The sequence below is a fragment of the Cricetulus griseus genome, chromosome 7, assembly GCF_003668045.3.
Source record: "Cricetulus griseus strain 17A/GY chromosome 7, alternate assembly CriGri-PICRH-1.0, whole genome shotgun sequence".
Lineage (NCBI taxonomy): Eukaryota > Metazoa > Chordata > Mammalia > Rodentia > Cricetidae > Cricetulus > Cricetulus griseus.
In genome coordinates, this window is record NC_048600.1 from 83,693,626 (window position 1) to 83,716,185 (window position 22,560).

Below are 22,560 nucleotides of genomic sequence, written 5' to 3' on the forward strand. Positions count from 1 at the left end.
AAAACTAGAGTTCCTATTTCCTACCCTCGTCTCTGTTAAGCTGCAGGTTCCTTTTGTTTTTCTAAATTTATTGCTATTGCATGTGTGTATGTAGTATGGAGACCAAAAGACAAACCTCAGGAGTTGGGTCTCTCCTTCAAGCATGGGCTCTGGGAATAAAACTCAAGTCCTTAGGCTTGCAGAACAAGTGCTTTTACCTGCTGAGCCATCCCACCAGCTGAGCTGCAGATCCCTATGGTAAGAGCTTTTGTTTGATTTGTGTCTTAGTTACTTTTCTATTGCTGTGATTAGACACCATGACCAAGGCAATTTAAACAAGAGTTTATTTGGGGCTTATGGTTTCAGAAGGTGAGTCCATGACCAGTAGCTGAGAGCTCACATCTCTATCAGTAAGCATCAGGCAGATAGTTAACGGAATGGTGTAGGCTTTTTGAAACCTCAAAACCTGCCTCCAATGAAATGCCACTTCCACTTAGGCCATACCTACTAATTCTTCCTGCACAGTTCTACCAGCTGGGGAGCAAGTGTTAAAATATATGAGCCTATGGAAGCCATTCTCATTGAAATCACAATTGTTTGTTTGAGATGAGCTCATGTAGCCAAGGCTGGCCTCAAAACTGCTGTGTATCCATGGATGACCTTGAACTCTTATCTTCCTGCCACCATCTCCCAAGTGCTATGAAGAGAAGCCTGAGCAACAGGCCTAGCTTGCCAAAAATTTGAAGGGTCACACCAAGCAAAAATATGCATTGTGAGAGAATTCTAGGAGCCACCACAGAAGAGCACAGGCATCCAGGGCATACATTTGGAACCTAGGAGTGGGAGCAAGAGACGGGTCTGTGGGCTGAACTTCTTTGGGGGCCCACAGCATTGCCTATATATGTTAGCGTCTCATAACAGGACTGGACTTCATAATTTGATGAGAGCACAAGGCAAAGGTAGGAAACTCAAGGGTTTAGTTCACCAGGCTTAAAACCACAGCAACCAATGCTGGAGACACAGCTCAGGGAATAAGAACACTGACTACTCTTCCAGAAGACCCAGGTTCAATTCCCAGCACACACATGGCAGCTGTCTGTGGCTACAGTTCTAGGGTACTGGACACCCTTACACAGGCAAAACACCAATGCACAGAAAAATAAATATTCTTTTTTAAATCCACAGAGAGGTTGTCAAGTGGTTCATAGTATAGACTTTATATTACTAAAACAGGATTGGGTAGGGAATGCCTTAAACTATGTAGGTCAATATGATAAACCAGGATAGGAAAACAAAATAGAAGCCAAGGGCTGGGTTATAGCTGAGTTCCTGAGCATTGTGTCAGGGATAGGTTTCCTGGTCTCTGCCTCCTGAGTGCTGGGATTAATGGCATGTACCTTATGCCAGGTTGTACTCAGGTTTTTTATTAGTGGAATGAACTACATAGCTGGGCATAATGGTGAGTGCCTTAAATCCCAGTACTCAGGAGGCAAAGACAGGCATTTCTCTGTGAATTGGAGGTCAACCTGGTCTACACAGAGAATTCTAGGACAGCCAGAGCAACATAATGAGACCCTGTCTCAAGTAAAAGAAAGGAACTTGTTCTGCATATATGGTTGTAAGTTAAACTGGGTGAGCTGCGGCTCACACTATCCTCCATCACCTCCCAAAGTTAAATTCTTCTAAAACCAAGAAATTCAAATTCCAGGGGCTGGAGAGATGGCCCAGTGGTTAAGAACTGGGCTTGATTCCCAGCACATACATGGCAGCTCACAACTGTCTGTAAGTCCAGTTTCAGGAGATCCAACACTTTCTACTGAACTCCATGGGCACTCCATGCTCCTGGTGTAGAGTCATACATACCGCAAAACACCTATACACACAAAATAAGAAAATAAGAAAAAAATAATGCAGGTGGCTGGGCGGTGGTGGCACACTCCTTTATTTCCAGCACCCAGGAGGCAGAGGTAGGCTGATCTCTGTATGTCTGAGGCCAGCCTGGTCTACAAAGTGAGTCCCAGGACAGCCAGGGCTGTTACACAGAGAAACCCTGTCTCAACAAAACAAAACAAAACAACCCCCCCAAAAAAAAACAAAACAAAAAAAAGCAGACTTGAGCAATGGAAGCATGGCCTTGTTAGTAAGACCATCCAGGCCAGTGTGCTCAGTGTTACGCTGAAGTAGGCTTGTTTAGACTTTGGGGACTGTTAAGGCTTCAGCTCATTTGCTGCATTTTCAGCATTAGTAAGAGGCCACCAAAGGAGAAGGAACAGGATCTTAAAAGTAACAAGTCAACAGGGAGAGGATAATGAAACCAGGGATTGGATGGGCAGGCAGTAAATGACTGATTAGAGAAAGCAGTGGAGGGGGGGGGACGTGCAGAAGGGTCTCCCAAGCCAAGCCTGAGTCACCTACCAATTCTCTTTATCTTAAATTCCATCTCTGAGACATAATGAAGTCATGTTTCCTCAAGTGCACATCACCACCGGCAGTACTGCCCTGGTTTCTGGTCCAGTCCATCACATGCCCAGATTTTTCAGGAACCTCCTCCTTGCCTCTGCCTGCCTGCAGTTTCCTGAGTTCTAATATAGTAGTCCTCAGTTTTGATTGTATAATAAAAACTGGAATTCTCAGAGTTCCTGTGTCTGTCCCTCATCTCAGACATTAAAATATAATTGACAACGAATAAGACCCAGGCAGAAGTGGTGGGCTGTTTTCGGTTTTGTTCGTTTTTAAATAGCATCTCACTCCCAAGATGACCTGGAACTAACTCATGGTGATCCTCCTGCCTCAGTCGTCAAAGTTATTTCGGACATGATCCACACCTACCTAGATGCCATCATGCTTTCTTCTTTTGAGGGAGGGGGTATTTTGATACAGTCTTGCTATTGTAGCCCTGACTTGTTCTGGAACTCACTATATAGGACAGATTGGCCTCATACTTGCAGCTGTCCTCCTGCCTCTCCCTTCCCGAGTGCTGGGATTACAAGTGTGTGCCACCATGCAGGAGAACGGGGACCTGTTCTATTCAAGTGTTTTTCCCTGAGCATCACCTCACGCACCTTTGGCAGCCTGTCACGTGCGCGCGTAATGGTGCGCCTGAACTGAGAGGTGCCTGTGTGGGTCAACGCTGCGACAGGGAGAGAACACAGCGAGGTGGCCCTGAGGTAGAAGGAGAATGTCGAGCCAACTCTGGAAGCCAATGAGTGAGGGTGAATGGTGCTCCGCTGCGTCAGCGACGCCCGCCCGACCCGCCCTTGGGAGGAGGATCGCCGAGTCCGGAGCAGCCACGCGGTGGGAGGCAGCACAGCCGCCCGCCGAGAAGGGTAGGGTCGCGGCGTGGGGATTGGGCCGCAGTCCCCTCCGGCAGCCCAGGTCTCCACGCCTCTGCAGTCGGAGCGGAAGGGGCGGGACCACGGCGAGCAAGGCGCACAAGGTCCAAGGTCCGCGGCCCCGGGGGAGGAGAAGCGACTGTTTTCTGCGCAGACGCCCCGCCCGGGCTGGGGGCGGGGCTTAGGCGAGCCGGGGGTGGGGTCAGATCCCGGGCCCGCCTCCACCAGCGCCTGTGAGCCGTGGAGTGAGTGGTCCCCCGGCTTATTCTGGGGGCTTCAGGTGAGCCGTACCATAGAGGGGTCAGGGAGACCTTCCTCGAGGTCAGGTCGTCTGTCTGACCGCAGGTCCCTCTGTCCTGCCGTCTGCCAATAGCCATCTCCGCGGAAAATGGGAGAACAAAGGGAGGGGGCGGTCCTGGGGCCCCTAAGGAAATTCAGGGTCCCAGGTACCCCGCCCCGCCCGCTGACACTTTCGGTTTCTCCCCGAGTCATAGGCGCCGCCCAAGAGACCCTGGGCCCGCGCTAGGCGCAGCTGCCTCTCCGCCTTTGCCTGTCCGTCTTTGTGTCTGTGTCTGTCTGGCTGTTCCGAGCTTGTCTCCACTCCAGAACTAAGCCTCCCGGACGCCGACATCCCAAGACGCCCCTCCCCTTTTCCATGGCAGGTATGTGGGCGCTAGGCTGGGGTCTGCGTTATCCCCCGCCTCACGAACTTGGGTGCCGGGTGTCGAACACATTCTCCAGGAATGTGCTCAGACTGGCTGCGTGGGGCCCTCCCTTTCTCCTGGGGAGCCACCGCCCTGCCCCCCCTCCCCGCCCCATCATCCTCTGCCTCTTCTTATGTTTCCCGCGGGTACTCCTAGCCTTTGGGCTGAAAAAGAAGAGGATGAGGTCACAGGTAACTTTCTAATCTACCCCTGCTCACCTACAGGCTACTTATCCTCCAAAGGCTATGCCCCTACGCCCCCACCTCCATACCCCGTGACAGCTGGGTATCCAGAGCCTGCGCTGCATCCTGGACCGGGACAGGCTCCAGTGCCTGCTCAGGTGCCAGCCCCGGCGCCCGGCTTCGCTCTCTTCCCCTCGCCAGGCCCCGTGGCCCCAGGGTCTCCTGCTCCGTTCTTGCCACTGCCAGGGGTGCCTTCTGGCCTCGAGTTCCTAGTGCAGGTGAGTGGGAGGGAGGATGGTTGGGAGGAGAGCCGATGTTCGAGCTGATGGATAAGATCTGTTCTTAACTCTTAACAGATTGATCAGATCTTGATTCATCAGAAGGCTGAACGAGTGGAAAGTGAGTAGGAGGAACAAGTTGGGCTTCATGATCTTTGCTGCAGTGGTGAGCTTCTGGGCAGATGAGGCCCCTGAGCCTCAGCATATTACCCTTAACAGCGTTCCTAGGCTGGGAGACCTGTAATAGGTATGAACTTCGTTCCGGGACCGGACAGCAACTGGGTCAGGCAGCTGAAGAGAGCAACTGTTGTGCCCGTCTGTGCTGTGGTGCCCGCCGGCCACTTCGTGTCCGCCTAGCGGACCCTGGGGACCGAGAGGTGCTCCGCCTCCTCCGCCCACTTCACTGTGGCTGCAGCTGCTGTCCCTGTGGCCTTCAGGAGGTGGGTAGAGCAGGTTTTGAGGTGGCTGGTGGGCAGTGTAGAGAGCAACCCAGAAAGGGTTGTGGTTCTAATAGGAGTGGGAGGTTTTGTGGGGGTCTAAACAATCAGAAGGCAGCTGGCACCAATGAGGAGCTCTGACCAAGGTATCCTGGCTTGACAGTATCCCTGTCTGCCTCCCTCTTCAGATGGAAGTGCAGGCTCCACCTGGTACCACCATTGGCCATGTGCTGCAGACTTGGCATCCTTTCCTTCCTAAGTTTTCCATCCAGGATGCTGATCGCCAGACTGTCCTTCGAGTTGTGGGGCCTTGCTGGACCTGTGGCTGTGGTACAGATACCAACTTTGAGGTATTATAAATAGGAAGTGATTCCTAGGCTCTTCATAACCAAGATGGGAGCTGATAAGATGGCTCAGAGGGTCAAGGGATTTGCCACCAATTTTGACAACCTGAGTTATAGCCTTGAATTCCACATGGTAGAAGAAGAAAGTCAACTCCTACAAACTTATCTTCTGCTCTCCACACACATGGCATGGAGCACACACAACTAATCAAAAAAAGTAATTAGAAAAACAAGATGGTAGCTTCCATGCCAATAGATGGCTTAAGGTCAAGAACCTCAATCTGATAATTCCAAATTTTTTGTTGTCCCTACTGTACTTTCAGTTTTCTCCCATTCAGAAATGAGATGGTCCTGTAAGCCTGTAAAAGCACAGCAAAAAAAGATTCCATGGTTGGTGCACACCGTTAACCCTAGCACTCAGGAGGCAGAGTTCTAGGTCAGTCAGGACTAGATAGACAGACCTGTCTGAAACAAAAGAATTTTATCTTCAGGCCAAGGCCGAGTGTTCCCTACAGCCCCATGGAGGGCCTGGGGGAGAATATAAGGCTAGTCTAGATCTAAGGTGGGGGACTGTTATCTTAGTCTTTCAGTGCTTAAGTTTGCCATGGGCCAGACCCATATAGCTGCTGGACCTATCTGTAAGCATAGACTCTGCAGTAATTTCACCCTTGGCTTGTCCTGCAAACCTAGAAGTATAAATGATCCATCCAACCTGAAGTCCAGGTGATGTCCTTCTCACTATGGCTTCCTCTCGCCAGTCCAGAGCCAGAACCCAAGTGGTGAGAATTTGAGAATGAGGCTTGGGAAACTCTTTGGCTCTTAGAAGACAGAGACACCGCACAGACTCTGGGTTCTTTAAGGGATGATTCTCCATTCAGATAAAGGAGAAACAACAGGTTTCATCCAGCAGAGATGCCTCACCTAAGGTTGTCTGTAGAAAGTGAGTCAGTCACCTTGTTAGTCAGAGGGAGTTGCTATCCTGAGAACTTGTTGGAAAGGAGATAATTGTGTGATCCCTGGATGGGAATGTGTGTGTTGTGGGGTTCTCAGGGAGCCAGTGTCCCTTTAACACAGTCTTGAATGGTCCATACTTGATCTGCACTCTGAGAAATGCAGGGTTGGTACCAGAAGACCTTGCTGAGCCTGGAACTCGGTGGCAGGAAGTTCCCCACAGCTGCAGGACAAGGTGGGAGGAGGATGCACAGGATGGAGAAGGAAATCGCTTCAGTTCTGGTCACTGGACCAGGAAGTCACTAAGTCACCACTGACTTCCACATGGCTTGTTCTTGCTGAACTTAAAGTGGCCATTGGGAATCACTGTCTGCTAGGACTGGCTGGCCTCTAGATGAGGTTCACATTCAGTTCTGGAAAGACTGAAATCACGCTTTGGGGAGGATCTTTGGTTCCTCCTTTTGCTCCCTCAGCTAGGCTCCTTTGCACAGGGCATATACTTTGCATACAGCACTAACCGGGGGTGTCAGGAATACTGGTAACCAAAGCAATCCTAGCGACTAGTCATTTATCACTGAACACAGTTATGTCACACACAGCCTTTGGGAAGCAACAGATCTTCACCGTGTATTCATGCAGAACGCAGGGTATCTCAGTTTCCCCTGCTTGTCATATGGAAACCCAACACTATTGGGAAGATTCCCCAAGTATGCAGTCTCATACATGCAACTGTGGAGTGTTGTTGGCAAGGGAAATGGGTAGCATTTTCCCTAGTTGGATCCTTCTTCCCTCCCAACAGGTGAAAACTAAGGATGAATCTCGAAGTGTGGGCCGCATCAGCAAGCAGTGGGGAGGGTTGCTGCGAGAAGCCCTCACAGATGCTGACGACTTTGGCCTACAGTTCCCAATAGACCTAGACGTGAGAGTGAAGGCTGTGTTGCTGGGAGCCACGTTCCTCATTGTGAGTTGGCTGTCCCTTCCCTTCCTGCTTCTCCTCTCCTGTTATCTGAAGCTTTGTTCACTTCCTGGGCCCTTACTAGAAGTCTAGGCACATGTATGGTGGGTTGTAGGTCTAAAGCTAAGTTATAATATCTGGGCCACACTGACCCAGCCAGATGTCCCATTAACAGTGACCTTCCCTTAGGATTATATGTTCTTCGAGAAGCGAGGCGGCGCTGGGCCCTCGGCCATCACCAGTTAGAAGCCACCTCAGCATGAGGAGACCATCACCTCAACCAGAATTCGAGATGGTCACCTGCCCTGGCCTTTCCCTCCTGAGGCAACCCCTTCCTTGGTATACACTGCAGCGGACAGATGGGTGGCTGAGTGGTTGGGAGCCATTGTGTCCCACCCCTTCCCTCTCCTCCTCCCTCACCTGTGGCCCTGCAGAGGCCTGTGTACCAGAACCCTTCCTCACTGTGTTTTATCATCTCCCAGCAGCCCCTACCCACACAATATTAGAGTTTGAGCTTTCATACCCACTCCTCCCAACCTTCTTCCAGGGCCCCTCTCTGAACAGGAGGAGGCCTTTGGAATCCAGAACTCAAGTTTTACAGCAGGGCTGATGGGTAAACAGCAAGCAGTACCAAAGATGCAGACACGCCACTCTTCCCTCATGTCATATTAGCCAATTAGTTTAGCTTCAGACAGTGGCACTGTGAGGGGTCCCTGCCTCCTTCCTAACCCCCTGGGCCCTGCTGGTGCTTTCTGCAGCTTTCTGTGCCTTATTTAACCATTAACTCCTTCCTTTCCCTGCTCCAGGAAGGAGGCTGTGTCTTTGTATGTTGTACTCATATAAACTTTGCAACTTTTTAAACATTGGAAGATGTGTGTGATGAAAGAGGGAAGAAGAAAGAACAGATGTGGGATTAAACAAAGGGAATGGCAACAGCCGGGCTAGAGTTGGCCATCTCATAATCGATACTGTTTGGATTAAAGAAAAAAAATCATTGAGTCCAAAAGCTTAGTTTTTAATCACCCATGGTGATTCTAGACCAAACCAAAGCCATTTGGGCCACAGCCCCCAAGTCAGTATCCAAGATGGGTGCCCCTTAGAGTCTAGTGAGGTAGCTAATGACGGTTCTAATGGTTCTTCCATGGTCCAGTACAGCTACTTGATCGTTGTCTATAGTGAGGACAGCTTCCTCTGCAGCTTTTCTCTGTCGAGTCCTATGCCATTGGGAATGTGGTAGCAGAGTGGACTACATCCTTCTTGGTCCAGTTAAAGCTTCTTAAACCCTCAGAGGTCAAGGAACAGGGAGGGCATGGAAGAAACACTCACCAGTGCTTGACCTGGTGCCCTGCACACTTCCTATACCTCTTTACAGCAGGTAAGAGCGCCCTTGATGTAAAAGTCTGCCTCCGTCAAGACCTCATGGATCTGTTTGGTCCCATAAGGTCAGGCCCTAAGTGGGCCAGGTCCTCCATGATGGTAGCCATCCCCAAGGATGCAGAGTTCAGGATCGGGCCAGGATGTAGCGACTGGCTGCTGACAGGTCCCACTGGTGATATTCCAGGATTCGACGGCAGTCTGCTCTGGACCTGTTACTGAGGTGAAAGAGCTGGTCTACCTGTGGGAGCAGGAAGGAGGGCAGCTGACCACTAGGGGGCAGAGCAGGAGAAGAGGGAACCTGGAGAAGGGGCTGGCTTTACCTTGAGGTTCCGGATAGCGGAAGCCACATCTCCTCCAGTGGTTCTAAGTGCCACTTGACACTCCTGGTGGGTGACTCCATGTACACTCAGCTCTACCTGTGGGGGACAAATCCTTGTTTAGCTCTTGTCCTAGCCTATAGGCCCTTTGAACACCAAGTCATTTTGGTTGAGACCTCACCTCTATAATCTTCCTCTGCCACTCGGGGTCTGACAAGGGGCCTCCAGAAGGGACAGTGGCTTTGCTGGCTCCAGGTACTCCAGTGCGGTGATTGTGTAAGGGTTCTCTTTTGGGGCAGGGAGGCCGTGCTTTGTGGGGCTGGATGGGCTGAGAAGAGCTGGAGATAAAAGGTGGGCGTGGAGGCAGGTCTGGGAGCCCCTGGGGCATAGCTCTTGTATGTCGAAGTTCGGGAGGGCTTGAACCACCTCCTGTGGGTCGAGGGCCCAGGGACAGAACTGACTCCAGACTCTTGGAAATGCCTTCAGAGTTGAGAAAGAAACAACTTGAAAGGAGGCCTACCTTCCTGCCTGACTATCTGTCTATATGCATTGAGCTGTGTGATTTTGAAAGAATATTTAGGTAAGCTAGCTAGCTTGTCTTCAGGTGTCTGTGTTAGGTGGGGCAGTAGGACAGGTATGAAAATGGCACCAAAGCAGCTAGGAATCCAAAGAACAGTATTGGGCCTGACCCAGGAGATGCTGTCCAGTGGGGAAATCAGGGATACCTCCAATCTCTTAAGATCTCCAAGTATGCCAGGTGGTGTTGGCACACACCTTTAATCCCAGCGCTTGGGAGGCAGAAGTAGATGTATCTCTGAGTTTGAGTTCAGTGTGAACTACAGAGTTCCAGGACAGCCAGGACTGTTATACAGAGAAATCTTGACTTGAACACCCCCGCCCCCCCCACAAAGATCTTAAAGTAAAGATAGGCTATCCAAAGATGGAATTTGGAGGAAGGAAAACATATGCAAGCGTATGGATCCAAGGTTGGGAAGGGGAATTGGAGGGCTCTTCTTGAGAGCCTGGGTACCACCTCACTCACCTTTGGTCCTCTGCAGGGGCACCTGCCTTCTCTGGCCTCGTGCCAATGGTAGATCCTGAAACTTTGTCTTCTCTCTGTCCCTGTCAAAGAGTGATTTAGTTCATCCTCCACTACTCACCCATATCATGGGTCCCAAAAGAAAATGGGTCCCACACATGCTGAGACCCACAGGGGAAGCATGAGCTGGGGGCAATCCATTCTTTTGTTTTTCTTTTTCTTTTCTTTTCTTTTTTTTTTTTTTGTTTTGTTTTTGTTTTTCGAGTCAGGGTTTCTCTGTAGCTATGGTGCCTGTCCTGGAACTAGCTCTTGTAGACCAGGCTGGCCTCAAACTCACAGAGATTCGCCTGCCTCTGCCTCCCGAGTGCTGGGACTAAAGGCGTGCGCCGCCAATGCCTGGTGAGGCAATCCATTCTTACACTCCTAGATCACACTAGTCCTGTTCCCAGGTTTTCCTCCAGAGAAGTTACTAGATTTGGTCAGTCCCTCCAACCCTGCTGTGTCCCCTCCTGTCCTCTCAGTGCCTCCTCACCCATCTATGCTTCCTCGGAATCTGTCTCCCCGGGCAGGGGAGCCTCCATGGGCTGGACAGGTGGCTGGCGAAGCCCCCAAGTCTGGTAGTGTCACTGCTGAAGCCGGGAAGTTGCCCACTTTGAAGGTGCGACCATTCTGGCCCTTCCAGGTAGTGGTGTCAGGGCTGTGGGAATAGGAGCTGGTGAAGAAAATGGGATCAGGGAGAGTGGCAGCTGGTCTCGGGCCACGCTCAGCTCATCAAGCTGTGTGTCTTGTGGCCACATCTGCCTGGAGGAAGGGAAGCCTTTTTCTCTCCAACACAAAAAGGGCACTGTGGGCTAGGCAGGGCTCCAGCAGGGAGGGTAGGACTGTGAAGAGGAGAGAAAAAGACCCACAAGTCCAAGATTCAAGAATGTGGCGAAAAATTAAGAGACCAGGAGTCAAGGCTGGGAGCATTCCTCTCCTGGGGATGCTTAGAGGATGTAATGTTGTCACCTGCCCTCAATGATAGTGATGGGATCACCGGGCTCCATCCGCAAAGCACCTGGCTCTGTGACTTCCCTCACACAACGTCCCTCAGAAAGCCAAGCCTGTGGAGACAGAAGAAAATGTGGCTGGGCTTTCGACCTAAGTCATAAAAGTAATAAGACAGTCAAAGAAAGAACTTTCCTTTGTATCCATCAATCAAATAAATACACACCAGGTATATCCTCTGTGCTTAGCTCCATCCCTGTCTCCCTGTTGCAACCCAAAGTGGGGTTGGGTCACTGACCTGGACTGCATGCCATGCTGGACATGGGATGCAAGAAATCACAAAGGAGAACCTTGCCTCTACTTAAGGGGACCAAGGGAGAACCATTCTGCTTACTCCTTTTATTCCACACCCATGCTCACCATGTCTGCCTCCCACACATCTCAGGGCCATTTCCACTCCTCCCCAGGCCCATGGCTTCAACTCTAATCTGGAGTTCTTTGAAGTCATGTGGATGGTGCTACTCTCAGCACTGGCACTTACTGTGTGACTATAGATAAGTCACTGACCTCTCAGTGTCTGAACTGCCCCATCTGTTAAATAGAGGTTAATTACCTCCAGGCGCTGTGAAACAGTGGCTGAGGACACCCGTAAAAGTACTTGGGAAGGTCAAGTCTCCCAAACTCCATGAGGAAGCCCTGCTCACAGCTGCAGCCTTGTTACTTCCACTTGCCCCGCAACACACTTTCTCTTTCTCTGCTGATCAAGCACCCATGAGAACCTACTACTCTCTCTTCTGAGCCTCTCTTGTGGCCAAGAAGCAAATATCACCTCTTCCAGCTGCATCTTAGCAGTCCCCAGCTGCCTCCTCAGGGCTCTAAACTTCCTGAAGGAAGGGACTGAATCTGTTTGGTTCTGAGCTGAGTTCCAGACTCCAACCCAGGCAGCAAGACATGTTCGTCTTATGCATGGAACTCTGGGTGAGAGGATAAAGGGAAGAAAGACTGTGTGTCTGGAGAGTTGAGGACCCCCACCTCTTGAAGCAGCCCTTCCAGGTTGGAAAAACTAGGCCGGTCTGCAGGGTGAGGGGCCCAGCAACGCAGGGCGAGTGAGTAGAGGGCCCTGGAACAGAGAGGAGGCCTTGGCAGCCTGGCTCGGTCCTTCTCAAGCCGCTGTAAGATGAGATAGGGTGGGACACCTGCCCAGGGTTCCTCGCCTCCAGAAAACATTTCCCACAGTGTCACGCCAAACATCCACACATCAGAGGCAGATGAGAAGGCTCCCTGGCGTAGACTCTCTGGGGCACACCTAAGGCAAACAGAAGTTGAAGGTGGCTAGGTCTATGCCCAGCTCATCATCCAATGTGCACCCACTCCCTTGATTTCCCTCCCCGAAATCCTTTCGGTGTTTCTGGACCAGATGATTCCTCTGTCCTGCCTCATCTGGAAGACTAACAACCACCCCTCCCCCCAACACACTACCCCGCCCTACTTCCTAACTGGCTGCTCCTCCCCAGCCCTGCCTCAAGCCAGACCATCAGAGTACCGCCCTCACCAGGCATAGGGGATGGGACGGGGCCCGCCCATGACGTAGCGACCCCGGGCGCCGCCCAGAGGTCTCACAAGTCCAAAATCTGCCACCTTGATGGTACGCGCTGAGGCCAGTAGCAGGTTGCGGGTAGCGAGATCCCGGTGCACTAACCCACGGGACCCCAAGTACGCCATGGCTCCTGCCAACTGACGCAGGAAGAGGCACAGCAGGGCCAAAGGCAATGGGGGTGTCGGCGCTGGGGCAGTCAGGCGCGCATGCAGGGAGCCCAATGGCGCCAGCTCCATCACCTGCAGCAACACAGTCCCATGTAAGCCATAGTGTGGCCCCACTGGTCTTTCTTGCTGCGTACCAGCCCTGGGGCTATGAGGAATGCAGTGCCCGTATTTGCTCACCATCTGTAGAGGCTGGCCCAATACGAGGCCATGCAGACGCAGCACGTGTGGGTGTTCTAGCTTCATCATAACAGACACTTCCCGAAGGAAGTCTCCCAGCTCTGTGCCCATTGGACCCTCGGGACCCACACGGAGGGACTTGACAGCCACTGGGATCTGGAGGTGGGCGGGGAAGCACCATCAAGCACCCAGAGTAACAGGCCGTGGCCAGGGCAGAAGGGGACAAAGAATGACGGAGGCAGATTGCCTAGGTAGCTTGGATTAAGTAAGCCCCTTGAACACTCACACTTTGACCACTGGGCAGTGTCCATAGGCCTCGATGTACAACACCGAAGCAGCCTGAGCCCAGGAGCTCCCCTCTGCACACAGCACCCTCGGGAATCAGACACTTGAGTCCCCCCTCTGGCTCATGGAGGCACAGAAGACTCTCAGAGCGTGGAGCGATCTCCTTCTGTTCGGGAGCAAACCCCCCAAGGATCTGAAATAGGAGTACTGAGTTTAGGCGTGTGGAATTCCGACTAACCCTCCCTGTCACTCAGCTTATCTTTCCTCAAATACCACCACCACCGTCAACACATACCTTATAGACCCAGTTCTTAGACTTGACCCCCGAACGGTACCTCTTCAGGGCTTCAGCAAGTCTGCGCTGGGCTGGGGGAGACCAGAATTAGAGGGGACAGGGTGGAGTTCAGAGAACTGACAGGCAAGAAGTCTGCAGTGTGGGGGAATAGGGCAACAACCAGGGCTGGGAGAAGACTGGGGTCAAGGTAGAGGATCCTCACCAGGCCTGCCCATGCCAATGTTGTCCAGGTCCTCAGGCCTTACAAAGTCAAAATGTTCTGGCCGAGTGACGTTAAGTTCCTCAAGGATGGGCCGGTAAAACTGGGCTAACTGGATGTCCCGGAGGAGCCGAAGTAGCCACAGGGGACTGGCTTCAGGGAGCATGTCTGGATTTGGACCTCTAAGGAGGACGGCAGTCTGCTTTAAATGTATAGCCTAAAGCAGGCATGAAAGACACAAAGGACAGAGTCTCACCTGCCACCCTCAACACATCAGAGACACTCGAGTACACAAGGAGTGGCAGATCAGCGAGAGTGAGGAACTCAGCCACATACATACAGACCTCTGGGGGCCTACTCCCATCCCCAAGACTGAGAAATTGCTTCCTCCGAACTTGTGATTTCAGAATACTGCCTGCTCAGGCTACCAAGTCCAGCTATGCCACCATCTTTAGAGATATGGCACACTGCCCCTGTACCCAACACTCAAATACCGTGCCAATTAGTCCTGAGCCACATCGTTGCATTCACTCATATACAACAGAAACGTCTCCTCTCCTCATATAGGAGACATTTTGCCTACCACACACCATACCTCAGACACATAGGAAGACATATATATGAGGTACACTGCCTCCTCCCACCCTCTACTGAACACACACAGACCTACAGATATGCTACAAAACATACCTGAGACAATCAGATGCGTGTTGTTTCAAGTCCAAGACATCCCCCACACACTGCCACACACCCTCACACAGGTGTACTTGAGACGCAACAGTTCACTTTCTCCACAAATCAAAGATACCTAGATATACCGACACAACTATCTGAGACACCAAGGATCACATAAACACAAGCCCATAATGAGGGCATACTGCCACCTCACCTCAGTGATGCCCAGTGTCATGGCCTCTTAAACATCCAAGGCAACAACAACATTGGAAATTAAATAGGTATCTGTGCTGGGCTGCTAACTGACGTCGAAGACCATGGCCAAGCTCATATACTGTTCACAAAGCTACCTAGGCTGCCAGGTGTGTGGTCCTTCCACACCCACCTGAGCTCAGCTCCAGGTACAGAGCCCAGGTGCTCTCTGCGTCACTCAGCCCAAGTTGGCTTCCAAGCTGTTCCACCAGCCATTATTAAATAAGGCTCTAGGCCTTTGGGTCCCGGGCGGCCTGCCCAAAGACTCTCTTTTACACACCTGGCCCTCTCCCTGATCCCGCTGTCGTTAAACCACGAGGAAGCCCTGGATTGGAGGTGGGGGGTGGGAGGCACGGAGAGCCACCCCTGGCGGCCTAGGAACTGAGTGCAGAAAGAAGTTCAGGCCCAGAAAGACCCTGCGTTGCACCACAGGTAGGAAGGGAGGAACCGGAGAAGGCAGCCAAGAACAAACGCTGAGCGGGAAGGGAAGGATCCGGGGAAAGGGAGCCAGAGACGCACCCCAAAGGGATCCTGCTGGTCCCAGCCCCGGGCGCCCCTTCTAGGTGCGTACTCTCACCTGGCAGAGGCGGAAGAGGCGGCTGCGGAGCCGCCCAAGTGGCAGGCATTAAATCCTAAGAAGGGCGGGACCCCAGGCCGCGGAGGGCGGGTCCTGGAAGCTGGCCCGGAGCAATCGAGGACCAATTCCCAGGTGGCACTTTGTGGCGGACGCCCAGGCTGCGCTCCTCCCCCTTGCTGGACAGGTGAGCCTCTAGGTCGTCATTAAACTACCTTCCGCTTGCCTTTCTTCACAGTCTTGGCAGTCTTCCCCACTCTCCCCTGATCTCTTTCTCCCGGCCCTGTCCCACAAGCTGTACCCCGGCCCAATTAGGCACCTGCTGTTCTCCCCAGGTTAAGCAGGACATAGGCACTGTCTTTAGAAGACAGGCCCTAACAGACATTTTGTAGCTCTGCAAGGAAAACCAAGGATCGGTTTGCTTTGGAATGCAGCCAGGGCAGAGTGTTGGTGTTACAGAAATCAGTTCTGGTCCTAGATAGAGTCAGGAAGTGAGGCTGAGGAGCACTCCACGCCTGAAGGGACTCCTTTCCTCTCACTGACGCTTCCTCTATAACTCCTGTGTAGCCTATGTCTGTGTGCCTGCATGAATTTCTTTGCACCATGTGTGTGCTGGTGCCCACAGATGACAGAAGAGTGTGTTGGATCGCCTGAAACTGGAGTTACAGTAGGTGTAAACCACAGAAGTGGGTGCTGGAAACTGAATACAGTTCTCTGAAAGACAGCAAGTGCTCTTAAGTGCTGAGCCAGCTCCCCAGCCCCCATCCTGCTTTTGTGAGACAAGGTCTCACTATGTAGACCATGCTTGAATTCACAGAGATCTGCCTGCTTTTGCCTCTCTAGTACTGGGATGAAAGGTGTAAGCCACCACACTCTGCCTGCAGCTGGGGTCTCAAAGAATACTCCAAGGAGGGTCACCCCTTTTCCTCTGGGGTCCCAGAGAGGAAGCTTCAGGGCTTGAACATCTGACCTGACTCCTGAGGAAGGATGGATGCCGGCATAGCAGCTGCCACCCCTTCCCCTCTAGTGGTAAAAGCCCCTTGCATATTGGGAAACACATGAGGTGTTCCAGCATTGGGGTGGGGGTCGGGGAGGGGCACATCACACCACACGTACTGTTTCTCACCGGTTCTCTTGTCCTCCAACTATACACTCTGCAATTGCTCACTTGTCACGCTTGTACGCTGTGGGCTTGGCAAGGTAACAAATGGGCCCATCTTACTCACCGTGGTGTTTTAAGTCCCTAGGACAGCGCAGGCACACAGTAGTGCAGCACATGTTGGCTGTGAAGCAATCTGTCAGTCTAATCCAATCTGATGATCTGTGTGGATGATCTGTCATTATTCCCTGTGTTTAGAATATCATTGGCAATTTTTGTTTTCTTGTACAGTACTTAGATAATTCTTTTTAAATTTATTTATTCTTATTTTATGTACATTGGTGTTCTGCCTGCATGTATGTCTGTGTGAGGGTGTCAGTGGAGTTACAGACAGTTGTGAGCTTCCATGTGGGTGCTGGGAATTGAACCCAGGTCCTCTGGAAGAGCAGTCAGTGCTCTTAACCGCCGAGCCATCTCTCCAGCCCCCAACAATTCTTTTCTATTTATTCTATACATTGTGTTATATTTCTTCTCTCTATGAACTCACATTTTTTTTTATCAGATTTGGAAAATTCTCAGCCAGTATTTCTTCTTATTGCCTAGTTACATTTGTAGGCATCTTTTTGTTTATTTGGTGTGTGTGTGTGTGTGTGTGTGTGTGTGTGTGTGTGTGTGTGTGAGGGTTTGTCTGTGTAACAGCCCTAGCTGTCCTGGAACTTGCTCTGTAGACCAGGCTATCCTGGAACTCACAGAGATCCACCTGCCTCTGTCTCCCCAGTGCTGGGATTAAAAACGTGCTCCACCACTGCCCGGCCATACTTCCAACATCTAATATCATATAATGTTTTTAAGAGTTACTGCCAGACTGTAGTAGCACATGCCTTTAATCCCAGCACTCAGAAGGCAGAAGCATCCAGATCTGAGTTTGAGAACAGCCTGTTCTATTAGAGTGAGTTCCAGGACAGCTAGGGCTACACAGAGAAACCCTGTCTCAAAACAAAACATAATAATTATGCTGACTGAGTGAAGACAAACAAAAGAGAACACACTTTCTGAGTCTGTTTGTATAAGATTTTAGGAAATACAAACAGGAACAGAAAAAAGGAAGCCATTGATTATGAAGAGACATAAGGAAACTCATGGGGATAGCAGTTACTTTCATTATCTTGATTGCAGTGAAGACTGCCCAAGTACATAGGCTCATGCTCATCAAAACTTGCCAAGTCGAATACTTAAATATGGACAGTTTCTTCTTTGCCAATTACACATTAATAAAGGTGTTTTTGAAAGAAATCCAATGAATAAAAACAACCCAAATACCTTTTGTCAGGGTACTAGATTGAAAAAGCCCTATATTAATTGACTGTGATGGCTCGCTCCTCTAGTCTCCACATTCAGGAGACTGAGGCAGGACTGAAGTTGGAGGCCAACACTGACCACAGAGTGATTTCCAGGTGAACCTGATCTACAGAGTAAGACACTGCTGCTATCAACCAACACGGACCCAATGGCTTAGAGACACTGCTCAGTGATAGAACACTTGACTAACACGTGCAAAGTCCTAGGATCAATTCCCAGAACCATCAAAATAAATACATTCAAAAAATTAAATAAATATATCTCATTGTGAGCCCCTTGGAGATGGTTTTGCAGGTAAAGGTGTTCGATCTCATTCCTGCTAGCCTGAGTTTGATCCCTGGAACCCACATGAAAAAGCGGGATGTTTAGCCTGGCATGGATTTCTGTGAGTTCCAGGTCAGACAGGGCTACATAAGGAGACCCTGTCTTTAAAAAAAAAATAAATCTGGATGCAGTGGCTCACATCTGTAAACTCCAACACTCCACTGGTGAGATGGGAAGCTGAGACAAAACTTCCCAGAAGCTCCTGTAGGACAGCTAGCCAGGAGAACACAAAAAGAGGTGGAAGGTGAGAACTGAGTCCCCAGTGCGGTCCTCCAATCTTCCTGTGCTCTCTTGCCATGCCCACATATTGTTAAGAGTATCTTCTGGGGCTGGAGAGATGGCTTGGTGGTTAAAAAAAACACTAGCTGGTCTTCCAGAGGTCCTGAGTTCAATTCCCAGAAACCACAAGGTGTCTCACAACCATCTGCAATGAGATCTAATGCCCTCTTCTGGCTTACAGGGATACGTGTTGACAGGCACTGTGTACATAGTAAATTATATATATATATATATATATATATATATATATATATATATATTTGGTTTTTTGAGATAGGGTTTCTCTGTGGCTTTTGGAGGCTGTCCTGGAACTAGCTCTTGTAGACCAGGCTGGTCTCGAACTCACAGAGATCTGCCTGCCTCTGCCTCCCAAGTGCTGGGATTAAAGGCGTGCACCACCAACGCCCGGCTTCTAAGTGATTTTTATATTCTGTATATAAGTCCTATGTTAGGTATGTGTGATTGTTAGGTTTTGTTTTGTTTTTAAGACAGAAGTACCTAATGTTCCCTCCTCTGTCCTCCTCATGTGCACCCAGAGGTGTACATACTCACATTTACACATGCACACATGCACACACACACACACACACACACACACACACACACACACACACACCATATGCATACATGATGCATAAACACTACACACACATAAATGTTTAAACTTATATAGTTTTTTTAGTAAAGACTTTTTTTAAACCAAGGCTTTTCTTTTTCTTTAAGATTTTATTTATTTATTATGTATACAACATTCTGCTTCCATGTATATCTGCACACCAGAAGAGGGTACCAGAACTCATAATGGATGGTTGTGAGCCACCATGTGGTTGCTGGGAATTGAACTCAGGACCTTTGGAAGAGCAGTCGGTGCTCTTAACCTCTGAGCCATCTCTCCAGCCTGAGCAAAGACTTTTTAATGAGTATATTTTACAAAAACACTGGAGAATCATGCAGTGCTGCCCGCATTGGATGCAATACTGGGCCACACGTCTGCACATTTCTTTGCAACTGGACCTGTGAGAGCAGAGTCTGTCATCTCGCCTTTATTGTTTACTATGACCCCTGCATTGTCTTCAAAATAAAGAAACACCACATCTTTTCTCTGATACGACTTTCATTGTCTAATGACCACTGCTGGATGGACCTTTTTCCTTAGTTCTGGTTTGCCTTTCTTAACTGTGGCCATCTTCAGGTCACCCACGCCAGCAGCAGGAAGTCTGTTCAGTAGTTCCTTGATGCCCCTCATAGAGGTGATATACAAATTTTTGGCATCTGTATTGTCAGCACAGTTGATCACAGCTCCTACTGTGGATGGTTGTGAATTTCCAGGGAAATCCGGAATTTCGCTCCAGAGGACCCACCATGTCCTTGCTTCGACATCTTGGATGCCTGGAAAGAGTCAGAAAGCTAATTTTTTTTTTTTTTTTTGAGACAGGGTTTCTCTGTGTAGCTCTGGCTGTCCTAGAACTCACTCTGTAGACTAGGCTGGCCTCAAACTCAAAGATTCGCCTGCCTCTGCCTTTCAAGTGCTGAGATTAAGGGTGCACACCACCATACCGGACAAATTTACACAGTTTTGAGATCAGGTATCATAATGTAGACCAGGCTGGCTTCAAACCTGCCTGTGCCTCCTGAGTACTGGGATTACAGGTGAGAGCCAACATGCCTGGCTTCACTTGGTGTTTTGATTCTAATTATACATCCTTACAGTTATTGGGTTTTTTTTTGTTTCTGCTGACTCTTACTTATGATGAGTTGTTTCCTTGTGTGTCTAATGATTCATGGCTCTGAGAAGATGTACTATTGATCTTAATCTATCGGAATCACAGGGCCAAAACTTGAGATGTTTTTCTCCAGAAAGAAATTTCTTTTGTTCCTGCCAGGAACCAGAGATTACAACTGCCCTGAGCCGTCTTTCAGGAGTTCCAGATTACTGCAGCAGCCTCCATCCACCCCACACCTTGAAATGAAGTCACAAATTTGTATGCAATAGCAATACTGTTAGAAATAGAGGCTCCCAGCCTGAATTAAATGAATAAGCACATGGGAATACAGAAAAGTAAGTAAATGTGAATTTTCTTTTTTTCCCCTCCAATCTGGAAATTGAACCTAAGGCTTCGGGCATGTTTGTCAACTACTCTACCATCAAACTAAAGCCACAGCCCTGAGCAAATGTTTCCACTGGACTAGACAAAAGTACGAAGGCATTGTGGAAGTGTGAGTATCGACTGAGCCCCCAGAGGATCGGCTGCATGCTGCAAAGACATTCCAGACCAAAGAAATGGAACAAGTTAGTGTCCAAATTGGACTGACAGCATGACTCACTGGGTAACAGTACCCTACTGCCAAGCTTGATGACCTTCAAACACTGGAATTTACATAATGGAAGGAGTAAACCAACTCTTACAAGTTGTCTGACCTCCAAGGAGTGCTGTGGAGCACGTATACACATGCACATAAGCACACACCACATTAAATAACTGAGCAAATAAATATAATAAAATAATGTCCAAGTTCTTGGTGGGAAGCACAATGGTTTCCTTAGCTTCTTGGGGGAAAATTATGTGAGACGTGATTTTTCTCCAAATACTCAGTGTCCTTCAAGGTCTGGTCATCATGGAATTTGCCATCAGGGACACATGGAGACAAATAAAGGCAGTCGTGGCAGGAGAGGAAAATCCTAACACTTGGTTGGTGTAACGGAAATTATGTTGGTAAACTGGCATGTGCTACTTGAAGGCAAAAGCAGGAGGATCTCTGAGGTTGGGGCCACCCTGGTCTAGTTAGCAAGTTTCAGGCCAGCCAGTGCTACTTGTTGAGGCCCTGTCTCAAGAAAACAAAGAGCTGGGTGGTAGTGGCACTTTAATCCCAGCACTTGTGAGGCAGAGGCAGGTGGATCTCTGAATTTGAGTCCAATCTATAGAGCAAGTTCCAGGACAGCCAGAGCTGCACAGAGAAACTCTGCCTCAAAATAAAAATAAATAAATAAATAAATAAATAAATAAATAAATAAATGCCCTGTCCTTGAGAACTGGGAGGTGGACCTTTTCCAACAGAGACTGGCTAGCATTGTTTGTCCCTCGTATGAAGACACCTGCAGTAGGAAAGAGATGTGGAAGCAGGCAGCTCAAGGGCGGGACTCTAGCTCACTGCCCCGGGTGATTTCTGCTGGATGCTCGTTAGCCCCGGACTTAACTGCTTTCTCAAACAAGCCACTCCAGTCCCCTCTGCTGGATGTTATAAACTCATGCTTTGATGTCTGTCTGCTGTCTATCTGCAGCTTCTATCTGTCTGCTACCTGATCTTTGTTCCTTTACTTTTCCTGGCTATGTACCTCCTAAGCTCACTCATTCAAAACCAAAAGTACAGGATCGTTCTTTTTTTGTTTTGTTTTGTGAGACAGGGTTTCTCAGTGTAGCAGCTTTGGAGCCTATCCTGGAACTAGCTCTTGTAGACCAGGCTGGTCTGGAACTCACAGAGATCCACCTGCCTCTGCCTCCTGAGTGCTGGGACTAAAGGCGTGCGCAGCCACTGCCCTGCTTACATGGATCGTTCTTCTCCAGACCCTGTGGAGTAGTTGGGAGGCAGAGGTCACCTAGGCTACATAGATAAGGAAATAAATAGCGTTACAAAGGATACTGAGAAATAGCCAATTGGAGAGGTGAATCTGGTGAGGTACAGTGACAGGGCAGGAGTTCCTATGCAGTCTTTATACCAGACATCCTCTCAATGCGAGCGTGCCCTGAGCAGCATTGTGCTGCGTTCATGCGGTGGCTCCCGTATATAGACATCGACCAGGCATCGTATGCACATATGTGACAGTCAATCTCTAGCCACCGCCCCATCTCAGCAGCTAGGGACTGAGGCTGAAAGGGCCCAACCATCTGGCAATGGAGTCCACGCTCGTTAGCACAAACCCAGGTACCGTTGAAAGGGGCTTAATCCAAACAACAACAGATGTTCCTGGCGCCACTATCACTCGGGATATTCCAAAGGTTTAAGGATCTCTGTGGCAGGAACTGGGACAGGACCAAATATACATTTCTTATTATATCCCAACATGACAGATGGAGAGGAGGCTGAGAATTGGGGGCATGATAGCTTGGACTCCTGGCCTAGGTCTTCTACACGCCATCATGCCTCAGCAGGAGACACAGGCAGCGGCTCACCCCCACTCCCATCTTTAGCTTGAGGAAAAAAAACCTAGGGAATTAGCCTTTTGGTATGCCCTGTCCTCCTCCACCCCCGCCCCCCCCCGTCCTTATTTATCTCTTCCTTTTGGACTTAGAATCTCTTATTTCTCTCATGCTCATCTTGACCTACAAAGGAGAGTGAGATGTAGGAGTACGCAGCTTGACCATCCTAACCACCCCTAGGAAGCCTCTCCTCCAGGCTA

At 49.8% G+C, this 22,560-nt stretch overlaps 3 protein-coding genes and 1 pseudogene across 7 annotated transcripts; 1 reads left to right on the forward strand and 3 right to left on the reverse strand.

Annotated features, from left to right (window-relative positions):
- Positions 1-305: 305 nt before the first annotated feature.
- On the reverse strand, positions 306-3,942 carry LOC118238273. The gene is made up of 4 exons (XM_035448123.1): positions 3,762-3,942; positions 3,603-3,688; positions 3,042-3,542; positions 306-1,852 (listed from the first exon to the last, which is right to left on the reverse strand). Exons 1-4 carry the CDS (start codon positions 3,940-3,942, stop codon positions 1,793-1,795), a joined length of 828 nt encoding a protein of 275 aa, XP_035304014.1. The 3' UTR covers positions 306-1,792.
- Positions 3,431-8,031, forward strand: Plscr3 (phospholipid scramblase 3). 4 transcript variants are annotated; one of them, XM_027426994.2, is made up of 8 exons: positions 3,431-3,591; positions 3,806-3,973; positions 4,240-4,475; positions 4,554-4,596; positions 4,695-4,915; positions 5,101-5,262; positions 7,007-7,168; positions 7,352-8,031. In XM_027426994.2, exons 2-8 carry the CDS (start codon positions 3,967-3,969, stop codon positions 7,406-7,408), a joined length of 888 nt encoding a protein of 295 aa, XP_027282795.1. In that variant the 5' UTR covers positions 3,431-3,591; positions 3,806-3,966; the 3' UTR covers positions 7,409-8,031. The 4 variants fall into 4 exon arrangements, with proteins under 4 accessions (XP_027282795.1, XP_035303677.1, XP_027282796.1 ...); XM_035447786.1 differs by having other exon boundaries at positions 3,432-3,591; positions 4,563-4,596; XM_027426995.2 differs by having other exon boundaries at positions 3,450-3,591; positions 3,800-3,973.
- A 537-nt stretch (positions 8,032-8,568) lies between these two features.
- Tnk1 (tyrosine kinase non receptor 1) lies at positions 8,569-13,768 on the reverse strand. Of its 2 annotated transcripts, none has more exons than XM_035447784.1 (12): positions 13,606-13,768; positions 13,404-13,474; positions 13,110-13,301; positions 12,824-12,979; positions 12,435-12,718; positions 11,915-12,188; positions 10,904-10,998; positions 10,428-10,592; positions 9,899-9,978; positions 9,038-9,336; positions 8,860-8,955; positions 8,569-8,777 (listed from the first exon to the last, which is right to left on the reverse strand). In XM_035447784.1, the coding sequence occupies exons 1-12, from the start codon at positions 13,766-13,768 to the stop codon at positions 8,664-8,666; spliced, it is 1,989 nt and encodes a 662-aa protein (XP_035303675.1). In that variant the 3' UTR covers positions 8,569-8,663. The 2 variants fall into 2 exon arrangements, with proteins under 2 accessions (XP_035303675.1, XP_035303674.1); XM_035447783.1 differs by having other exon boundaries at positions 10,428-10,607.
- Positions 13,769-19,108: 5,340 nt separating this feature from the next.
- LOC100760254 lies at positions 19,109-19,544 on the reverse strand (annotated as a pseudogene).
- Between the last annotated feature and the right edge of the window lie 3,016 nt (positions 19,545-22,560).